Below are 15,656 nucleotides of genomic sequence, written 5' to 3' on the forward strand. Positions count from 1 at the left end.
CTCGCTGATTCACTGTATATCTATCTCCATATATTGATCATCATTGGACAAATGCAACGATTGACTCTTTGTCTGCTCCTCCACTACATAGTTGGGTCCAATCAAACAATTGGTAAGCACCGAGCCACTCTTCACATGCGCCCGATGTCCAATGATGCAGTTGTTAATATTGCAACCCTCCTCCACAATCGCATTGGACATGATGATAGAATTGGTCACAATATTCTTGGGGTTCACAATGCTATTCGAGCCAAAGACGCTGCTGTTGAGCGATGTCTTCTCCGACAGTTTGGCATTGTCAGCCACAATAATGTCCTTGGTCTGTGTAGACTTGACCACAGCACCTGGTGCAATCAATGGATGCGCATCGTCACATAGATCGGTCCAAATGGTAGCTAGCTTTCTATTGATTGCAAGGAAACTAAGCGTATTATTTACACGCACACCGATCGAATCTGGTGGTGCCTGCACGGCAAAACAGCGTATAATGTCGCCATGGTAAGGAACATGCGAGAGCGACTGATTAAATAGTGAAGCCTGCGTCACCTTCTGATCCATCAAAGTGTGTGGGGCATACTAGGAAGGAATCGCAGTTTAAGCTAAGAATTACTCTTTATACTGATATTTAACTCACGTGCAAAATGTTATCGTCTTGCTTGGTGGCTACATTCAAGTCGGAAGTTGTATCCGGCATTGATTTGGGCGTGCGCCTGTAATGCTGCTTCTTAATGATATGCGGCAAAAACTCGCCCTTAAACGTGGATATGTTTTCTTTCTACAAGAAACAAACATTATAATTGGAAGACTTCTTCACTTTAGTATTAGCTATACATACCCTATGCAGATAGTCGATCACCCACTTTTTCAGCACATAAACATGACCATCCGTGAGTCGACCATATACATCTAGTTGTCCACGATTCTTGAGCAGATATCGTTGCAAATTCAATGTTTCTTCGCAATCGCTGGCAGCAAATACAAATGCCAAACGCTGTGTGGACGGATGAATGCCAATCATGTCACGCTCTGGCTTGTGCTTGCTCTTGGGTCCCGGTATTACCACATCCGACTCAAACCCACTTTTGAATAAAAGCAGCGCCAGCGCAGCGTCATCGGCACGAAACTTATTGATCAAAGGATAGAGGCTGACATTGCTAACGATATCGCAGCTAACTACCAAGAAATCAGACTTGATTCTACAATTGGGGCGAAGATTTAGTTTCAATTCGCAAGCAAGAAAAATTCCCAACTTACTTGTCATAGATATAGCGTAAACTGTCTGCGGTGCCAAAATCGCTGTCGTTGGGTATTGTGGCATATTCGATTTTCACTTTAAGGGATGTGCGTTCCAGCGCCTGCTGTACATCCACCTTATGTTGCTCCAGCACCACAACAATCACCTCTGTAAGTAATAAATCGTGGTTGCAATTCAATTAAATGTTTGTAATTTATCAACTTACCTGTGAAATTGTGTCGGCTCAGCATATTAAGGGGATACCAGATGAGGGGGAAAGGACCGACTGGCAGCAAGCATTTGGGGGCATCGCCCAGAACTTCGGGTAGACGTGTGCCACGCCCCGCAGCCAAAACTACCGCTTGAAATTCACAACTAGTCATTTTTTAATATATATAATAAACACAATTGATTTTTGAAAAGTGCCTAAGACGCGTGGACAACGATAACGACGGCAACGCACAACAGCCAACAGCTGATTTTGTAGCGCTGACAGCTGAGCGGTGTTAACCAACACTGGTGAGTGAGTGGGCCATATGTTGCTGTCACATGACTGCATTTGCATTGTTTTTGCAATTGTATAAAAAAGTCAGATGACCATTTTTTCACAATGAATTTTATGCACTTTGCAGCCAAAATAAATAATAAACCATTTGTATTCTATGGAACAACAAAAGAGACTTTAATGCATGATTTTTGAGCGCTACATAACTACAAAATGGAATACATACATTTGTTTTTTTCTTATTGGAATTACGACTATATACTTTTAGCTTAAGTAGCTTCAATTACATACAATAATTCATTATTTTGCGAATTTAAAATGGAAACAGAAACAAGTTGTAACAATAATATATTGCTGGAATACACACACGAATACGAGTAAACCGAGTGGAGTAATACTTCGTTTTTAGAAGAGCACATCATCATCGCCCTCATCGAGTATATTAGCCTGTTCACGCACATCGATTCCTTGCTGCAGCAGCTCTGCTTTCTTAGCATCCGCCTTTTGACGCGCCTCTCGTTTCTTGTCTTGGATCTTCTTCAGGCGATAGAACTCCTCACGCTCCAACTCGTCCAGCTCGGAGATGATGTAGGCAAGTGTGCGATCAATACGTGGGATGATGACATGCTCGATAGCGTTCACACGACGATTGGTGATCTTGATGACCTCGTCGAGAGTGACAAATGATGTTTGCAGCGATGCCAACTCCACGAGCAGCTTGACAGCGCTCTGGTAATTCTTCTTGAGCTTCGCCAGCTGCTGGCCACCCCGAGCCAAGCCAGCCAACTCGTAGGTGTCACCGCCATCCTGATAGGACTCGAAGACGGGAAGCGTAACGCCCGCAACGTTGTCCTTCTTGGTGCGAATTTTGATTTGTGCCTTCGTCACGTTCTGGAGAACCACCTGATTGATATCACCGGACGTGAACTTGGCCTCGGCCAGCGAAAAGGCAGCCTCTTTCATAACATCGCCCATCACAGTTTTGGTTTCGATGATTTTACCCAAAATCATACGGAAACGCATTTGCAGCGCATCAGCTTTTTTCTTCAAAAGGCCATGACCTTTCTGGGCGCCAGCCAGACGTGCCTTCATCAACATTTGGGCGCCACGCGACGGGAAAATCGGTAATCTATCTTTGCCAGACATTTTGCGTTTATATTTTCGAATCTAATTTAATATTTGCGCACCACCAATGATTTTTCACACCCGTCGAAGAACACTGAAAAACTCCAACTGGACTGGATAAGCTTAGTGTTGATTAACGCATTTTACTTGACTTTCATATAAAAGCTGCACAACACTTTACACTGCCATTTAGTGTCATAAAACGTTGCAAGCACAATCAGCTGTTTAGAACAACAGCAGTGTAAACAAATCGAAAAAGCGCGATCCGTTAATAGTTTGTGAATTATGCAAATTTTGCATCGTTTGCGTTGGTTCCCGCCAATTGCAGTAAATAACTGTATCCGTTATTACGCAAAGAAACCGCAAATTGCCACCATGCCGGGTAATCGACTCATGGTACAACAAGAATTTCTCCATTATGTAAATCAATATGCACGCATTAATATCAAGTCCGATATATATGTGCATGTGGAACCCGTTGATGTCCATGTGCACACCAGTGGCGATGTCTTTATAGCCCAATTGCGTGGTGAGGCGACACACAACTGCAACGCCCAGCTAGATGTGAATGTCAGCGATGATGACAAAGTAGTCAATGTCGTAATCAAGCAACTTACACCGCAAGCGAATCGCTCACGTTGCATTCTTAAGATTCCCATCTGGGCTGAAGCTCACATTGAAGCAGCAGCTAAGGTCTTTGTGCAAAGCATACAGAGTGAGGCACTGGAGATTAAAGCAAACGAAGGCATTACCACAAGGAATGTGCGAGCCACAAATATTGCGCTCTACAGCGAAAAGGGGAACATCGTTTGTCAGGGCGTATTGTTGGGCAAGCGCACCGAAATCGAGACGCACAATGGTGTAAGGCAATTCTTCATTTATAGCATTGCGATATTTCTTATTGTCTTATTCTTATCCCCAGAACATTGTATTGGACAAACTACAGGGAGACAGCTTAAAGTGTTCCACAAAGACAGGCAGCATCAACACTGACAGCTGCTATGTCGAGAACTCCAAATTTGAAACCACAACGGGAAATATGGATCTGAAGAATGTGCACAAGACAAGTGAAGTCCATGTACATGAGGCAGGCGATCTTAAAATGAGTGCGCAACAACCCTCGAAGTTAATTGTAAATGCTTTACTTACACAGCTTTATTCCCCGCAGCTGGTGTGCATGGCAATCTAAGTGTCAACTCTAAGGGTGGAAACCTGAGCCTGCAGCTCTCCGAGCTAATTGGCAAGAGCCAAATTGTCGCACACAATCTGGCCAATGAGGCTGTCATCAAGATATCCGAAGCCATCGAATCTACCATCAACATTGAGGTAAAGGCTGCCGTGGTGAAGCTGGACAACGAGTTGGAGCACGTTGCCCATGCGCTGAGCAATGATAAGAGCACTTTTCAGTTGAGTGGCGCCAAAGAGCATCATTTAATCGTCAGCAGCACGGGATCCAATGGAGTGCGACTGGGCAAACAATCGTGGCTTGATCTGATGTGCCAGACAATAAACTCGAATGTTAAATCTTAAAACTATTCTGCAGATGTTTCAATTCAAAGTGATATAATTTACTCTAAAATCTATTGTATATTTTTAAGTATAATATTTTTTATATATTGCGCTGCGCTTGAAGGCAACGACAATATTCAGTCCTGTTTCTGTGAGAATTATTTGGCTTGGCCAGCTGCATCGTTGATAATCAGGTTTAGACGCTGATGTGCTCTCTGGAGCAGAACATCTTCTTGCAAAGCACAGCGCAGCAATTCCGTTTTCATAGCATCAAGGTGAGCAATATCATTGACCATGACATCGTGATCGACAGTGATTAGCATGTGAGCTAAAAGACGCAAAAGCTTAAAGGCATTATCCTCGTATTGGGAGCGAGACTCATCCTCGAAGGCCTCGAAATCATTTTCATCGTATTCAGCATAGTCTTCGATATGTTGTCGCAGTGTTAACCAGACGCTCAACAGATTTTCAAACATTTCTTTGTCGTAACAATACTTTAAACACTGCAAATAAAAATTGGAAATAAGTAAAAATAAGAAAAAAATGCATTTTCAAAACTTACGCTGCAAATGTGCGCCATGTCTTCGAGGTATTCCTCCTGTCGTTCACCCAGCGGATGCAGCTGAGTGGGCTGCTGCAGAAAGATGAGGATGCGGGTCAAACAACACATAATGTTGGCTGTATGCGAAGCCATGGATAGCTGCGCTTCCGGTAGCTGAACGAGAATGGTGCAAATATTGAGGTAGGTTTGAATTATTTCTATGTCGCAAGTGATTTTTGGTACACCCGATTCATCTTCATCATCTTCTTCATCTGTAGTTGCTACATTGGCAGCAGAAGCAGTAGCATCCCCAAGTTCTTCCGCTTGCTTGGCAAGATCATCTCGCATTAGACGCATAAAGGCATTGTTGACACCATCAACGAGTTCTTGGACTAAAAATACTTCAGCAAATGGCTTCAAATTGAGATCCGTTTGAGAGCTCTCCTCCTCGACCATGGCGCAACTCGCCAGTACAGCATTAATGGCTTTCAGGGCAGCCACCAGCAGCTCCTCGCTGATGCACTGTTGCAATATAAAGCCGAGATTCTTTGCGGAACTGTCGCAGGCGGCAAAACAAATGTACCAATCGATGCCCAGCTGCTCCTTGCCGGTGACCACGTGAGCCATCACATACTGATAGACGCGCATGAGCTGCAGCAGCATGCAAGTGTCCATGCAGGTACACAGTCGCAGCAAGAGCTCAACCCACTCGGGATTCGACGTCAGCTGTTCCACACATTCCACCTGAGCGCACATATTGCCCAGAAGACCAACGAGGATCTCGTATAAACGTACATCTTCACTGGCTTCTATAGCTGTGATGATCACATCGATGGCATCGTTTAGCAGTAGGAAGTCAACCACTTCCTTGGACACAGACATATCCCAGAGCTTGCACAATTCATCCTCTAGCTCAGTCTCCAGTGGTGTCTGAGGAGGCAGTTGACTAAGCGTCATCATCGTTTGTAGTATGAACTTTTTGCTGTACATCGTGTTGTCTACGGCATCAGCACGCATGCGCCTGAGTAATTCATTCTCATCAGCGTCGACACCATCGACGGCATCGGCGGCATCAACAGCGTCTTCAGTGTTTTGAATTTCATCGAGTTGGTGGGGGGGTGAATTGGAAGCCGAGTTATTGGTATCGTTTCGAGCGCTATTTGACAGCACATTGACTGAGGCTTCATTTCTTTGAGGCAATATATCACTATCGTTACTTACAACGGCCGACGCCGCAACATTTTCGGGTTTAGAACTGTTCACATCTTCCTTGGTCATCTTTTCTTCTGGTTGGTTGGTTTCTGTTGGTTCTGTTGGCATTATCGATGCATTGATATTTAGTTGCTTTCAATTTATTATTATAAATTCATTTATTTTTTAATAAAGTATTTTATATGAATTCGGACCACTTGTTTCTTGAAAAAGAGAGCTTTCTTGAAGCTGCTTAACACCTGTGTCGCAGTGTGACCATAAGCAACATTTCTCGAATACACGTTTTAACGCGGATTAGATATACTAAATGCATAAATAATTGTTATGCCGTTCACATTTTAATTCATATTTCTTCGCTATTGCTATATAAATCCTGCAATTTAATAAAAAAAAAATAACCAATTGTAGCAAACTAGTTGTGAATCACCGATGAAAGACTATACTGGTAACTAAAATTGGAAGCCAAAAACTAAGAACTACACGGGAAAAATAACATCTATTTTGTAAAATAAACTAGCTCATTTGAGTGAACTAGCAGGCGATTCCAAAAAAAGCCCGCCGATGCTTTCAGTGACCGAAAAATAACTTATGGCTTATATTGCTTTTTTTTTAAGGACAACTATTAAATAAAATAACAAAAGCGATTTCGCGAGTTAAAATTGCATTAATTCCTTATTATCGATTTCATCGACCAAAGAGCGTCAAGCTCATTTGCTTAGAAGTGGCGTTTTTGTTTTTGTATAATTAGTTTATTCTAAGCGCTGCCTTTTTATAAAAACATCCAGTAAATGGGAAATTGGAATATCAGTTGATGCCGTTGCTGGTTGAACTGGCGCAACATTATTTCGATGTTGCGGAAAAGTGGGCATCATTCGAGGATCACAAGCTGAAAAATCATGAAATGTTTATGTATGACAATTTTTTTTATATTTAGCAATTCTAACTTACGTTGCGGCGCCTCTGTAAAATATTTGCTGGTCAGGCACTCTTCGGCGGTGGCTCTTGTACTGGGATTGTAGTAGAATAATATGTTGAGAAGACTTCTGCCCGATTGACCGATCATATGGAATTTAGTCTTCAAATTGTTGTAAGGTTGTACACTAAGCGTAAAGTTCTGCACTGCGGGCAGATCCTGGAAGCCCGGCCAAATCGACTCCGACGGAGCACCGAGCAGATCAATAATCATATTCAGTTGGGCTATTTCCGAGTTTCCGGGTAGCAACGGTTTGCCCAGCAATAGTTCGCCCAGAATGCAGCCAAAAGCCCACATGTCCACAGCTGTCGTGTGTGTTCGGGCGCCCAGCAGAAGCTCTGGAGCACGATACCACAACGTGACCATTTGTGGGGTCATTGGCTTTGCCGGGTGGCCATATAAACGGGCCAAACCAAAGTCAGCTATGAAATAAAGACACAATTAATATAACAATAGTATGTCATAGCCTAATTGTGCTCCATCTACTTGCCCACTTTTATGCAGCCCTTGTCCGTCATCAGCAGATTGGAGACCTTCAGGTCGCGGTGGATGATGTAGCGGGAATGCATGTACTTTAAAGCTCGCAGCACCTGAAGTGTGATGCACTTGACTTCGGATTCGGTGAAAGGCTTCGACATATTGTCCAGCACTGACGCCAAGTCCTGCTCACAGAAGTCCATGACAAGAAAAATGCTGCGGGGGATGGAACAGAAGATGGAGCATGAATTGTCAGTTGGTCATGACATTAGGGTTGGTGGTTAGTTCTCCGATCAATGGGGAAATCCCCAAGGATGAACATGTAAATGTCAAGGTTTAAGATGATAGGCTTCTTGTGGAGACAGCAAATGTACTCCCGACTTGCTAACCTGTCCAGGCTTTTGCCTACAACAACTTCTCGGAGGCGTACGATGTTTTCGTGTTGACAACGCTTCAATATCATGATTTCACGTAGTCCACTGACCGGCAGTCCATCCTTCTCCTGATCCATGCGTACCCGTTTCAGGGCCACAATTTCGCCATTACTGGAGTCACGAGCTCTATCTAAAACGTAGGGCAATCCATCAAAGAAACAGATTTACTTTACTAAGTTAATACTATAAACATAATAGCACTCACAAACAATGCCATAGCTGCCTTCGCCCACGCGATTGAGCTTTTCAAACTCCGATACGGGTCGACAACGTCCATACTAGACACATGGTTAAGAAAGTCATCAAAATAGATTATTATTATCAGGTGTCGCAATCTTTGCATCATTTATTTTTACTTACGACATTTTGCTCTGGAATCGGCATCGGAGTGCCGCTGTTCTTTAATGATATGAGGAAGCCTTTACGCGTTATGGGCGCTTGAGGATCGGGCGCTGGATTGGCTTCCAAATCATTTGATTTTGTGCTGCTGGACATGCTAACAATTTATTTATTTATTATTTACGCTTGGACCACAAAAAAAAAAAACAAACATGCAGCATTGCAAGCATCGATACTTTCGATACCTTTAAGAATTTCTAGGGTTACATAATAAATGTAAGCAATGTGCCCGCTGAAAAATTCGAATTTGAATTTCGCATATGAAATTTTAATTATGTAAAAATCTGCGTGTTTCATAATAGCAACTGATGCATAGAAAATATGATTGCTGCGAAAAAAAACAAAAATGTGTTTAGAAAATAAAACACGATTTATGAAAAGTGAAATTGCGGCAGTTTATAGAAATTTCGTTAGCATTTCATTTCAAATGCATGCTCTAGGCATTAAAATATTACCCAGTCGACGACGCAGTGATCGTCGCTGTGTCATCTACCATGTCTACGCATGTGTTAAAAAATATATATCTTCGCGTAAAGCCACAAAAGACTACTCCACTATCAATTATCACCCTGAACCAACAACAAACCACTTTAGTCGGTGGTATAAAAGCTGCCAGTCGCTTTAGAGTGCATCATCAGTTCTGCAGCAACTGTCCCAAGTGCCACAGCAGTGAACATATACACATATAACAAATAAAATATACGCCGCCAGCGATAGGATATACATTCAATTCTACGAAAATGAACAAAACTACAATTTGGTATGCGGCTGTGTTGCTCCTCGTCTACTTTACTTTGGTGTTCTGTGAAGATACCCAGGAGAATGCCGACACTCAATTGCTCTCCAACAATACGGATACGGATACGGATACTGACATTCTAGCTAACGTTGGGCGAGCTCTACAGGAATTTGAAGGACGTACTCGTCGTCATCGCCATCGCTTCTGGTGTAAGTTCAATTCTACTATGTAATAACATCTGGCCTGTGCTCAGGCGTAACAATTAGCACATTTCAATAACAATTTCAATTTTAAATTGATTCCACTCCCATTCTGAGGCACATTATTGTGCATGTGTTAATCAGCACTTTCTTTCGAAAGTTGCCCCCAACTGAGGCTGTCTGGCCCTCCTCCCAGTCCAATGTATCTTTATCTTTTCCAATTGGACCATCACGATTTGCATGTACCGTTCGATAACAGTTAATTAACACTTTTCACTTTCAATGCCTCAACATATACTATGTATAATAACAATGTAAATTGTCGTAGTCCAAGCATCGCTGTTTATAGAACTCTGATCGTGCCCAGTGAAAGTGTTATCATAGATCACAAGTCAGTTATCTAATCCGAGTTTTATTATCATCTTGTTATCAATTTCAGATCGTCATCTGTGGCCTCTGGCAATTGCCTACTGGATCAAGGTGAAAGTGGTCATCGTTTCCTTCTTTGTGGGCAGCGCCATTTACTTGGGCCTCCGTTACTTCTGGCCACATGCTCGATGCAACCAGGAAGTCATTCTCGATCATCCGTAAGCTTTAGTATAATAAACTATACTTACAATTTCCCTTAACAATTTCCTTTTAGTCCACCATCTTTCAGTCACGATCACATTCCATACTCTTTGGACCATCATGAGCATGAGCACTACGACTCGCCCTCATACGATTCGAGCCCTTCCTTTGAGCCCTACTCTGGTTACTCCAGCTACTCTTCCAACTCGGATATTGTCTCGGACTACTCAAGCGATCCCTCCTCCTCTGCTCCAACAGGACCCAGCGGCCCCACAGGCCCATCGAGCACACGTCGTCGTGGCAGACGCAGCATTGATCATGATGTTGTGGATACTATGGAAGAAGAAGTGGAACAGGAAGAGCAGGTGGAGGTCGTAGATGAAGAGATTTCCGAGAGTGTGGCACGTCAACAGCCCGCCGAAGAGCAGTAAGACACCTATTGTCCACTAAGCATTTCATTTCATTAATTACTTTGCCTTTTAGAATTGCTGACTTTATGTTTGCCTTTTTGGGTCTGGATTCCAAGGCCTGCCGCCGCCGCTTTGTCTGCGAAATGGAATTCCGCTCCAAGTTGAACCCACTGTCGAGCATTGCCTTCCGCATTGTGGGTCGTGGCTTCTTCGAGAAGTACACCAACTCGGCAAATCCTACGGCCAGAGCTACCAACTTCCATGAATGTGCTGCCGTCAATCCTGAGTGCGTTTTCGTGGAAAATACCGATCCAGAAGTGGAATCTGTTGAGCAGCCTGCTAGCGAAGCAACCCTAGATGCTGAGACCGCTGAGAATGCGCAGGAAGCTGAGAACACCTCTGAGGAACAAAACGAAATCAATTTGCAGGCGGAACGTCGTCATGCCAAGCTGAAGCAGCGACGCGGCGAACGCATGTTAAGTTCCGTTGCTGAACACATTCTGACACAGTAGATGACCAACGAATAACTAACGATTAGCACTTGTATTTATTTATTTAATTATTTATTTTAGCTATAAGAGTGATGAATGAATCTACACACAAAATAAACTTGCCTCAGCTATATTAAACAATATTTTGGTACAATTATTTGTTGCCTGGGGTGGGGAAATGCAATTAAAACAAATGCTACAACTTTAACTCAAAATTCACAAATCTCATTAAATGGAAATACTAAAAACACAACTGAATACCGAATACCGATGACTAAATGGAAAGTATTGATCCCTAATAAAATCAGACTAAATCTTTTTGACTTTTTTCTTTTTGATCGCATTGATCTGATCGGCCATTTGCTCGATCTCTCGCTGATTGATGGGCTCGTTCTTTTTCACACTTGTTTTGCCCTTTTGACGCTGAGCAATTTCTGCAATAATATCACTCAACTTGTCCCAGACGAAAGTGAGGAATGTGACAGCCAGATCTTGTTTAAAGAAGGCAATGGCCACCAGTGCTATGAGCACCAAAGCACCAATTGAATTCTGATTAAGATCCGCTTCAGTGGCGCGCACCTCTGGATTGAATTCCAACTTCATGTAGACAGAGACTTTGTCAGCCACAAAGCTAAACGAGGGCAGCTTGTAGGAGTACGTCTTGTCCGACAGTGTAGATTGCAGCTCGACCACGTAGCTCTTGCCATCGAGTGGAATGCGTGGGAAATAAACCATAATGCCAGGATTGATGCTAGATTTCGGATTCAGTGGAGAAGCAACCTTCTGTGAGAACACTGGCGAATCGGAGGAGCCACGTTTGTACATCACTATGCGCAGCGTCTTGTAGAAATCGTTGTGGGAGGCAAAGATGCGAGCAGTGATGTCCACAATTTTAATGGGATTAATGGCAATCAGATTGATGTTACGCACATCCTCGTTGCCCACGGTGACTGTATGACTCGCGGGTATGGATCGATGCACCTTCTCATCGTCAGTTACCACACGCACCACGTAAGAGCAGCCGGGCTGCAGACCACGAATGCGATACTGTCCATTAAGTTCACTGGTCGCTTCTTCCTGCTGATGCTGGCAGCTCTCTGTGGCGATGGCCTGAACATTAACCTCAGCGAAAGGATCACCATTCAGCGAGGTAATAGCGCCAAAGATCGAGTAAGCAAAGCGTTTGCCGCTGTAACATGTATATATATGTGTGATTAAATTAAACGTAGATATGTTGCGAATGGAACTTACGTGAGCGTTACTTGAATCGTTTCGCCATCCTTGATGTCAATCATCTTGGAATTTGGTTCGAATTTATACTCCTTCATCATAGGGCGCAGGAAGTACTGCGATGGCGATAGCGAGTGGAAATTAATGGCACCATTGTCGCCAGTTACTAGATTCTTGCGATAGCTTTCGCCACCGCTAAGTGAGAGCAGAACACCACTTAATGGCTGTCCGGCATCGTCTGTAACCGTGACTTCAATCTCGCACAATTTGTGAGCACTAAACGAATTCGACTGACGATTGTATTCACTGAATACGTAGGATTCCTTCTCAGCCTTCAGCTCAAACTTCAGCGACTCATCGATGGGACCAAATTTGAACTCCCCGGTCACCGAAGTGAGTGTATCGATTACTTCACGCTCTGGATGTTCGGGGAAACTGAGTGTCACCTTGGCATCCTTGATAGGTGGCACGACTTTGCCCCGCAGGATCAGACCACGCGTTGCCACAAAGTTAAAGGCAATATCTACACAATCACTGCCACCAACCACCTGTTGATGCTGTGGTGCAAACAACAACACATCGCTGATTGGGGCAATGTTCATGATTTCGTCGGGTTTCAAGTAGGTATCGTAGCGATATGCGTATTTGCCATCCACCTTATGCGACTCAGCAATTGGGGTTATGATCTGTCTGCCATTGGCTTCTGTTTCGACTGCTAATCTCAGTGAATCAGCATTGGGTTCTGTGGACAACACACGTACTCCGGTCTTGTGGGCAATGGCATTGACAATCAATGTCTGCAACTGCTCCGGCTCGGGTGTAATGAATTTGCTGGGCAGCGTGTCGTCGTAGATGTGACAGCCCTCGAGCTTAAAGTCGTAACTGCCGTATTTCGATACACAGAAAGTGTTGACACCGGACAGAATCTTGAGGCTTTCAGTAGGCGATTTCGGCTCAGAGGGTCCAGTGATGTGGGTATATTTCATCTAACAAATGGGATAAGAGCTTAAGTAGTTGCAATAAAAAATACCGAAGATTTATATCTACCAAAGCGCGATGACTGGATATGATGGAGACTTCGTAACCCTTGTGAATGAAAGGTGGCGCATTCTCCTCAGCAGCGGCAACGTTCAAAAAGACGCGAGTCGATTCGTAACACAGATTTCCCTGTGGAATGGTAATCTCATAGGGACCGGGCAGCACATCCTTAAAAGCGTACTTTCCACCTGTAAAGTAATTGAAAAATGTATAACTAGTTCAATAATAGTCTTGCAAATTATTGCTTACGATGAGCCCTGGCTTTCCATTTGTTTTCCGTTGGCTGCCCGGTGGCATCCAGACCCTGTAGTGTAATCTCAGCTGTAGTGCAAGTCGCTGTGGCATCTGGCAGACACTGCAGCTCGCCACGAATCTTTGCACGCAACTGAGAGAACGTAATACCGCCAAGAGGTGAGTCTCCTACTTCGGACTGCTGTTGCACGGGGAAGAATTGAACACCGCTGCTCTTGTCCGCCTCGGTGGTAAGTACTTCAAAGTTGTATTTGCCAGCAGGCAGATAGGCGCACCAACTGCCGCTTTCCGCTTTGGTTGTAACCGTCGTATGGAACGTGGAGCCAGCTTTTGTAATGCCCACCTCATAGGATTTTGGTGACACAACTTTGCCGCACACTTCATAGGCTGATGGCACAATAACAGGCAGTGTTGGTGTCAAGATTTGTGTTTTCACTTGCACAGGCTCAAATTGCAATTGTGGGGATTCGATTAAGATATTATAGCTGCCGGCTTTAATATTCTCCAAGATGTAGCTACCAGAAGCGTCAGTTTCGGCCACCTTCTCATTATTGAGCTTGACAGTGGCCGACTTGAGTGGAGCACCGCCAGCGGAACGCAGCACTTGTCCGGACACCGTAAAGCCGCTGATCTTGAACTCATCCTTCAGCTGCAGCGTATCCTTGCCGACTTCCACCTCCAAGAACTTAGGCGTCAGATGCAGTTTTAAGTTTTTGTTTTCGTTGACGGCCTGCAGCAGATACTTGCCAGTGGGCACATTCTTGAAATTGTATTCGCCCTTTTCCGATAGCGGGACATAGCAAGACGCAGCGCTATCATAATCGTTGTTCAGTTTATTGGCGGGCGCAGAGGGGGAACTGCTGCATTTGGGTAGCAGAGTTTGCTAAAGAAGGTAGCATAAATAAGCGAGACGTTATCTTTTATAATAATGCTCATAAATAACTATATAAAAGTCTGGCAAGACTAAGAACATATAGTAAAACAGGGAAATTTTGTATACCCGTAATGGATAGCATAAAAAGGTATTATAAGTGAGTAGTAAATGCAAATGTATGAGCCCAAAATCGGACTATTACGCTATTAAATTCTTAAAATCTTTAGATTTTTAAAGCTTTAAATGAAGTGGCTCATAGTGGCTTATTAGACTAATTAGATTAGATACTTACGCCCTTCTTCCGGTAGAGCACGATCGCAATGTTAGCTGGAATCTGTGTGCTTGTGTCGAAGTTGCCATTGATATCAAAGCCTGAGACGACCAACGAGTTCGCCGGCAGCTCCGTGTTGCCACTGACTACGACGACATTGTGCTCGGATTTGGAGAAATGCCATTTGGGATGCGAGGCGCGTACCACATATTTACCGGGTATAATCGGGGTGAAGAAGAAAATACCATTGATGTCGGTCTTGGTGCGTCTAATCTCACCCTGCTCCGATTTTAATTCAACATCAACATCACGTGCTCCGCTGCCAGTGGACAAAGCCACTTTCCCAGTTATACCAAAGCCCTTGAAAACGAAATTAACATCTTTGCCCTGACTGCACACGTCATTCTTGCCATCGAAATTGAGCTCAACGTGCTCGGGTTCAAAGCTCCAACCCGGCGGAGGTGAAATGCTCAGCAGATATTCACCCTTGTCGTAAATAGGCAGAAAATAGTAGCCATTCGATGGGGAGCAGTCAGTTTTGTCTTTTAGAGAGCCTTGTTTCGTCAAACTAGAATAAAATCAATTCTTATTGGTTTTTTTCTTTCACGATTTTTAATTACTTACAGTTTGATTTCAACTTTGGAGAAGTCGATTTCGGCATGACTTTTAATGAAACCTCCGCATCCAATAACTTCATTGGCCTGCGCGCTAATTTGGCCAATTATATTAATTAAAATTAATATTAATAAAAAGCCGGAAAACTGCCTCGTCGACCTCATTTTTTTTTCTTGACTGAACGTCAGCTGTTCTTTTTACACACATACATGAAAGTAAGTTAACATTTTGCTGAAATGTTATTAACATTGGACCCGCATAAGTGCCAGAACGACCTGTTGTTTCTTGTTTTCGAGCAACGTATTTTTGTTTATTAGCTAGTGAAATGTTTTTGAAATTAAATGTAAATAGTAGTTTCTTTAATAAAATGTTGAAAATATATAATTATAATTAATAAAATATGTAGGTTTCAAATTTAAAATTCAACATCTGTTAACTGCGCTATGTAATAAGCAGTGTCGTTTTAGCATGTCAATCGATATATCGTACCTCAACACTTCGTGTACTCTATCGATTCCTTGATTCATTTTGACGGTTATCGACTTCAAGCATTCAAA

At 43.3% G+C, this 15,656-nt stretch overlaps 7 protein-coding genes across 8 annotated transcripts; 2 read left to right on the forward strand and 5 right to left on the reverse strand.

The window, feature by feature from the left end:
* Positions 1 to 9: 9 nt before the first annotated feature.
* On the reverse strand, positions 10 to 1,718 carry LOC117566911 (translation initiation factor eIF-2B subunit gamma). Its single transcript, XM_034246531.2, has 5 exons — positions 1,461 to 1,718; positions 1,255 to 1,402; positions 836 to 1,196; positions 635 to 775; positions 10 to 576 (listed from the first exon to the last, which is right to left on the reverse strand). The coding sequence occupies exons 1-5, from the start codon at positions 1,615 to 1,617 to the stop codon at positions 10 to 12; spliced, it is 1,374 nt and encodes a 457-aa protein (XP_034102422.1). The 5' UTR covers positions 1,618 to 1,718.
* A 168-nt stretch (positions 1,719 to 1,886) lies between these two features.
* Positions 1,887 to 2,973, reverse strand: LOC117566916 (V-type proton ATPase subunit D 1). Its single transcript, XM_034246537.2, has one exon. It carries the CDS (start codon positions 2,883 to 2,885, stop codon positions 2,145 to 2,147), a length of 741 nt encoding a protein of 246 aa, XP_034102428.1. The 5' UTR covers positions 2,886 to 2,973; the 3' UTR covers positions 1,887 to 2,144.
* Positions 2,974 to 3,054: 81 nt separating this feature from the next.
* On the forward strand, positions 3,055 to 4,397 carry LOC117566915 (uncharacterized). Its single transcript, XM_034246535.2, has 3 exons — positions 3,055 to 3,725; positions 3,787 to 3,970; positions 4,033 to 4,397. Exons 1-3 carry the CDS (start codon positions 3,150 to 3,152, stop codon positions 4,392 to 4,394), a joined length of 1,122 nt encoding a protein of 373 aa, XP_034102426.1. The 5' UTR covers positions 3,055 to 3,149; the 3' UTR covers positions 4,395 to 4,397.
* Positions 4,398 to 4,401: 4 nt separating this feature from the next.
* On the reverse strand, positions 4,402 to 6,400 carry LOC117566910 (protein saal1). The gene is made up of 2 exons (XM_034246530.2): positions 4,936 to 6,400; positions 4,402 to 4,876 (listed from the first exon to the last, which is right to left on the reverse strand). The coding sequence occupies exons 1-2, from the start codon at positions 6,232 to 6,234 to the stop codon at positions 4,532 to 4,534; spliced, it is 1,644 nt and encodes a 547-aa protein (XP_034102421.1). The 5' UTR covers positions 6,235 to 6,400; the 3' UTR covers positions 4,402 to 4,531.
* Positions 6,401 to 6,853: 453 nt separating this feature from the next.
* LOC117566914 (cyclin-dependent kinase 10) lies at positions 6,854 to 8,700 on the reverse strand. 2 transcript variants are annotated; one of them, XM_034246534.2, is made up of 7 exons: positions 8,595 to 8,700; positions 8,371 to 8,506; positions 8,216 to 8,288; positions 7,966 to 8,140; positions 7,590 to 7,792; positions 7,075 to 7,521; positions 6,854 to 7,012 (listed from the first exon to the last, which is right to left on the reverse strand). In XM_034246534.2, the coding sequence occupies exons 2-7, from the start codon at positions 8,503 to 8,505 to the stop codon at positions 6,876 to 6,878; spliced, it is 1,170 nt and encodes a 389-aa protein (XP_034102425.1). In that variant the 5' UTR covers position 8,506; positions 8,595 to 8,700; the 3' UTR covers positions 6,854 to 6,875. The 2 variants fall into 2 exon arrangements, with proteins under 2 accessions (XP_034102425.1, XP_034102424.1); XM_034246533.2 differs by lacking the exon at positions 8,595 to 8,700 and having other exon boundaries at positions 8,371 to 8,562.
* A 246-nt stretch (positions 8,701 to 8,946) lies between these two features.
* Positions 8,947 to 10,869, forward strand: LOC117568208 (uncharacterized). The gene is made up of 4 exons (XM_034248678.2): positions 8,947 to 9,357; positions 9,788 to 9,935; positions 9,992 to 10,345; positions 10,402 to 10,869. Exons 1-4 carry the CDS (start codon positions 9,150 to 9,152, stop codon positions 10,838 to 10,840), a joined length of 1,149 nt encoding a protein of 382 aa, XP_034104569.1. The 5' UTR covers positions 8,947 to 9,149; the 3' UTR covers positions 10,841 to 10,869.
* Positions 10,857 to 15,286, reverse strand: LOC117568207 (nodal modulator 3). Its single transcript, XM_034248677.2, has 6 exons — positions 15,109 to 15,286; positions 14,506 to 15,052; positions 13,337 to 14,222; positions 13,097 to 13,275; positions 12,071 to 13,035; positions 10,857 to 12,008 (listed from the first exon to the last, which is right to left on the reverse strand). Exons 1-6 carry the CDS (start codon positions 15,261 to 15,263, stop codon positions 11,129 to 11,131), a joined length of 3,612 nt encoding a protein of 1,203 aa, XP_034104568.1. The 5' UTR covers positions 15,264 to 15,286; the 3' UTR covers positions 10,857 to 11,128.
* Between the last annotated feature and the right edge of the window lie 370 nt (positions 15,287 to 15,656).

The sequence above is a fragment of the Drosophila albomicans genome, chromosome 3 (assembly GCF_009650485.2).
Source record: "Drosophila albomicans strain 15112-1751.03 chromosome 3, ASM965048v2, whole genome shotgun sequence".
NCBI classification, from domain to species: domain Eukaryota; kingdom Metazoa; phylum Arthropoda; class Insecta; order Diptera; family Drosophilidae; genus Drosophila; species Drosophila albomicans.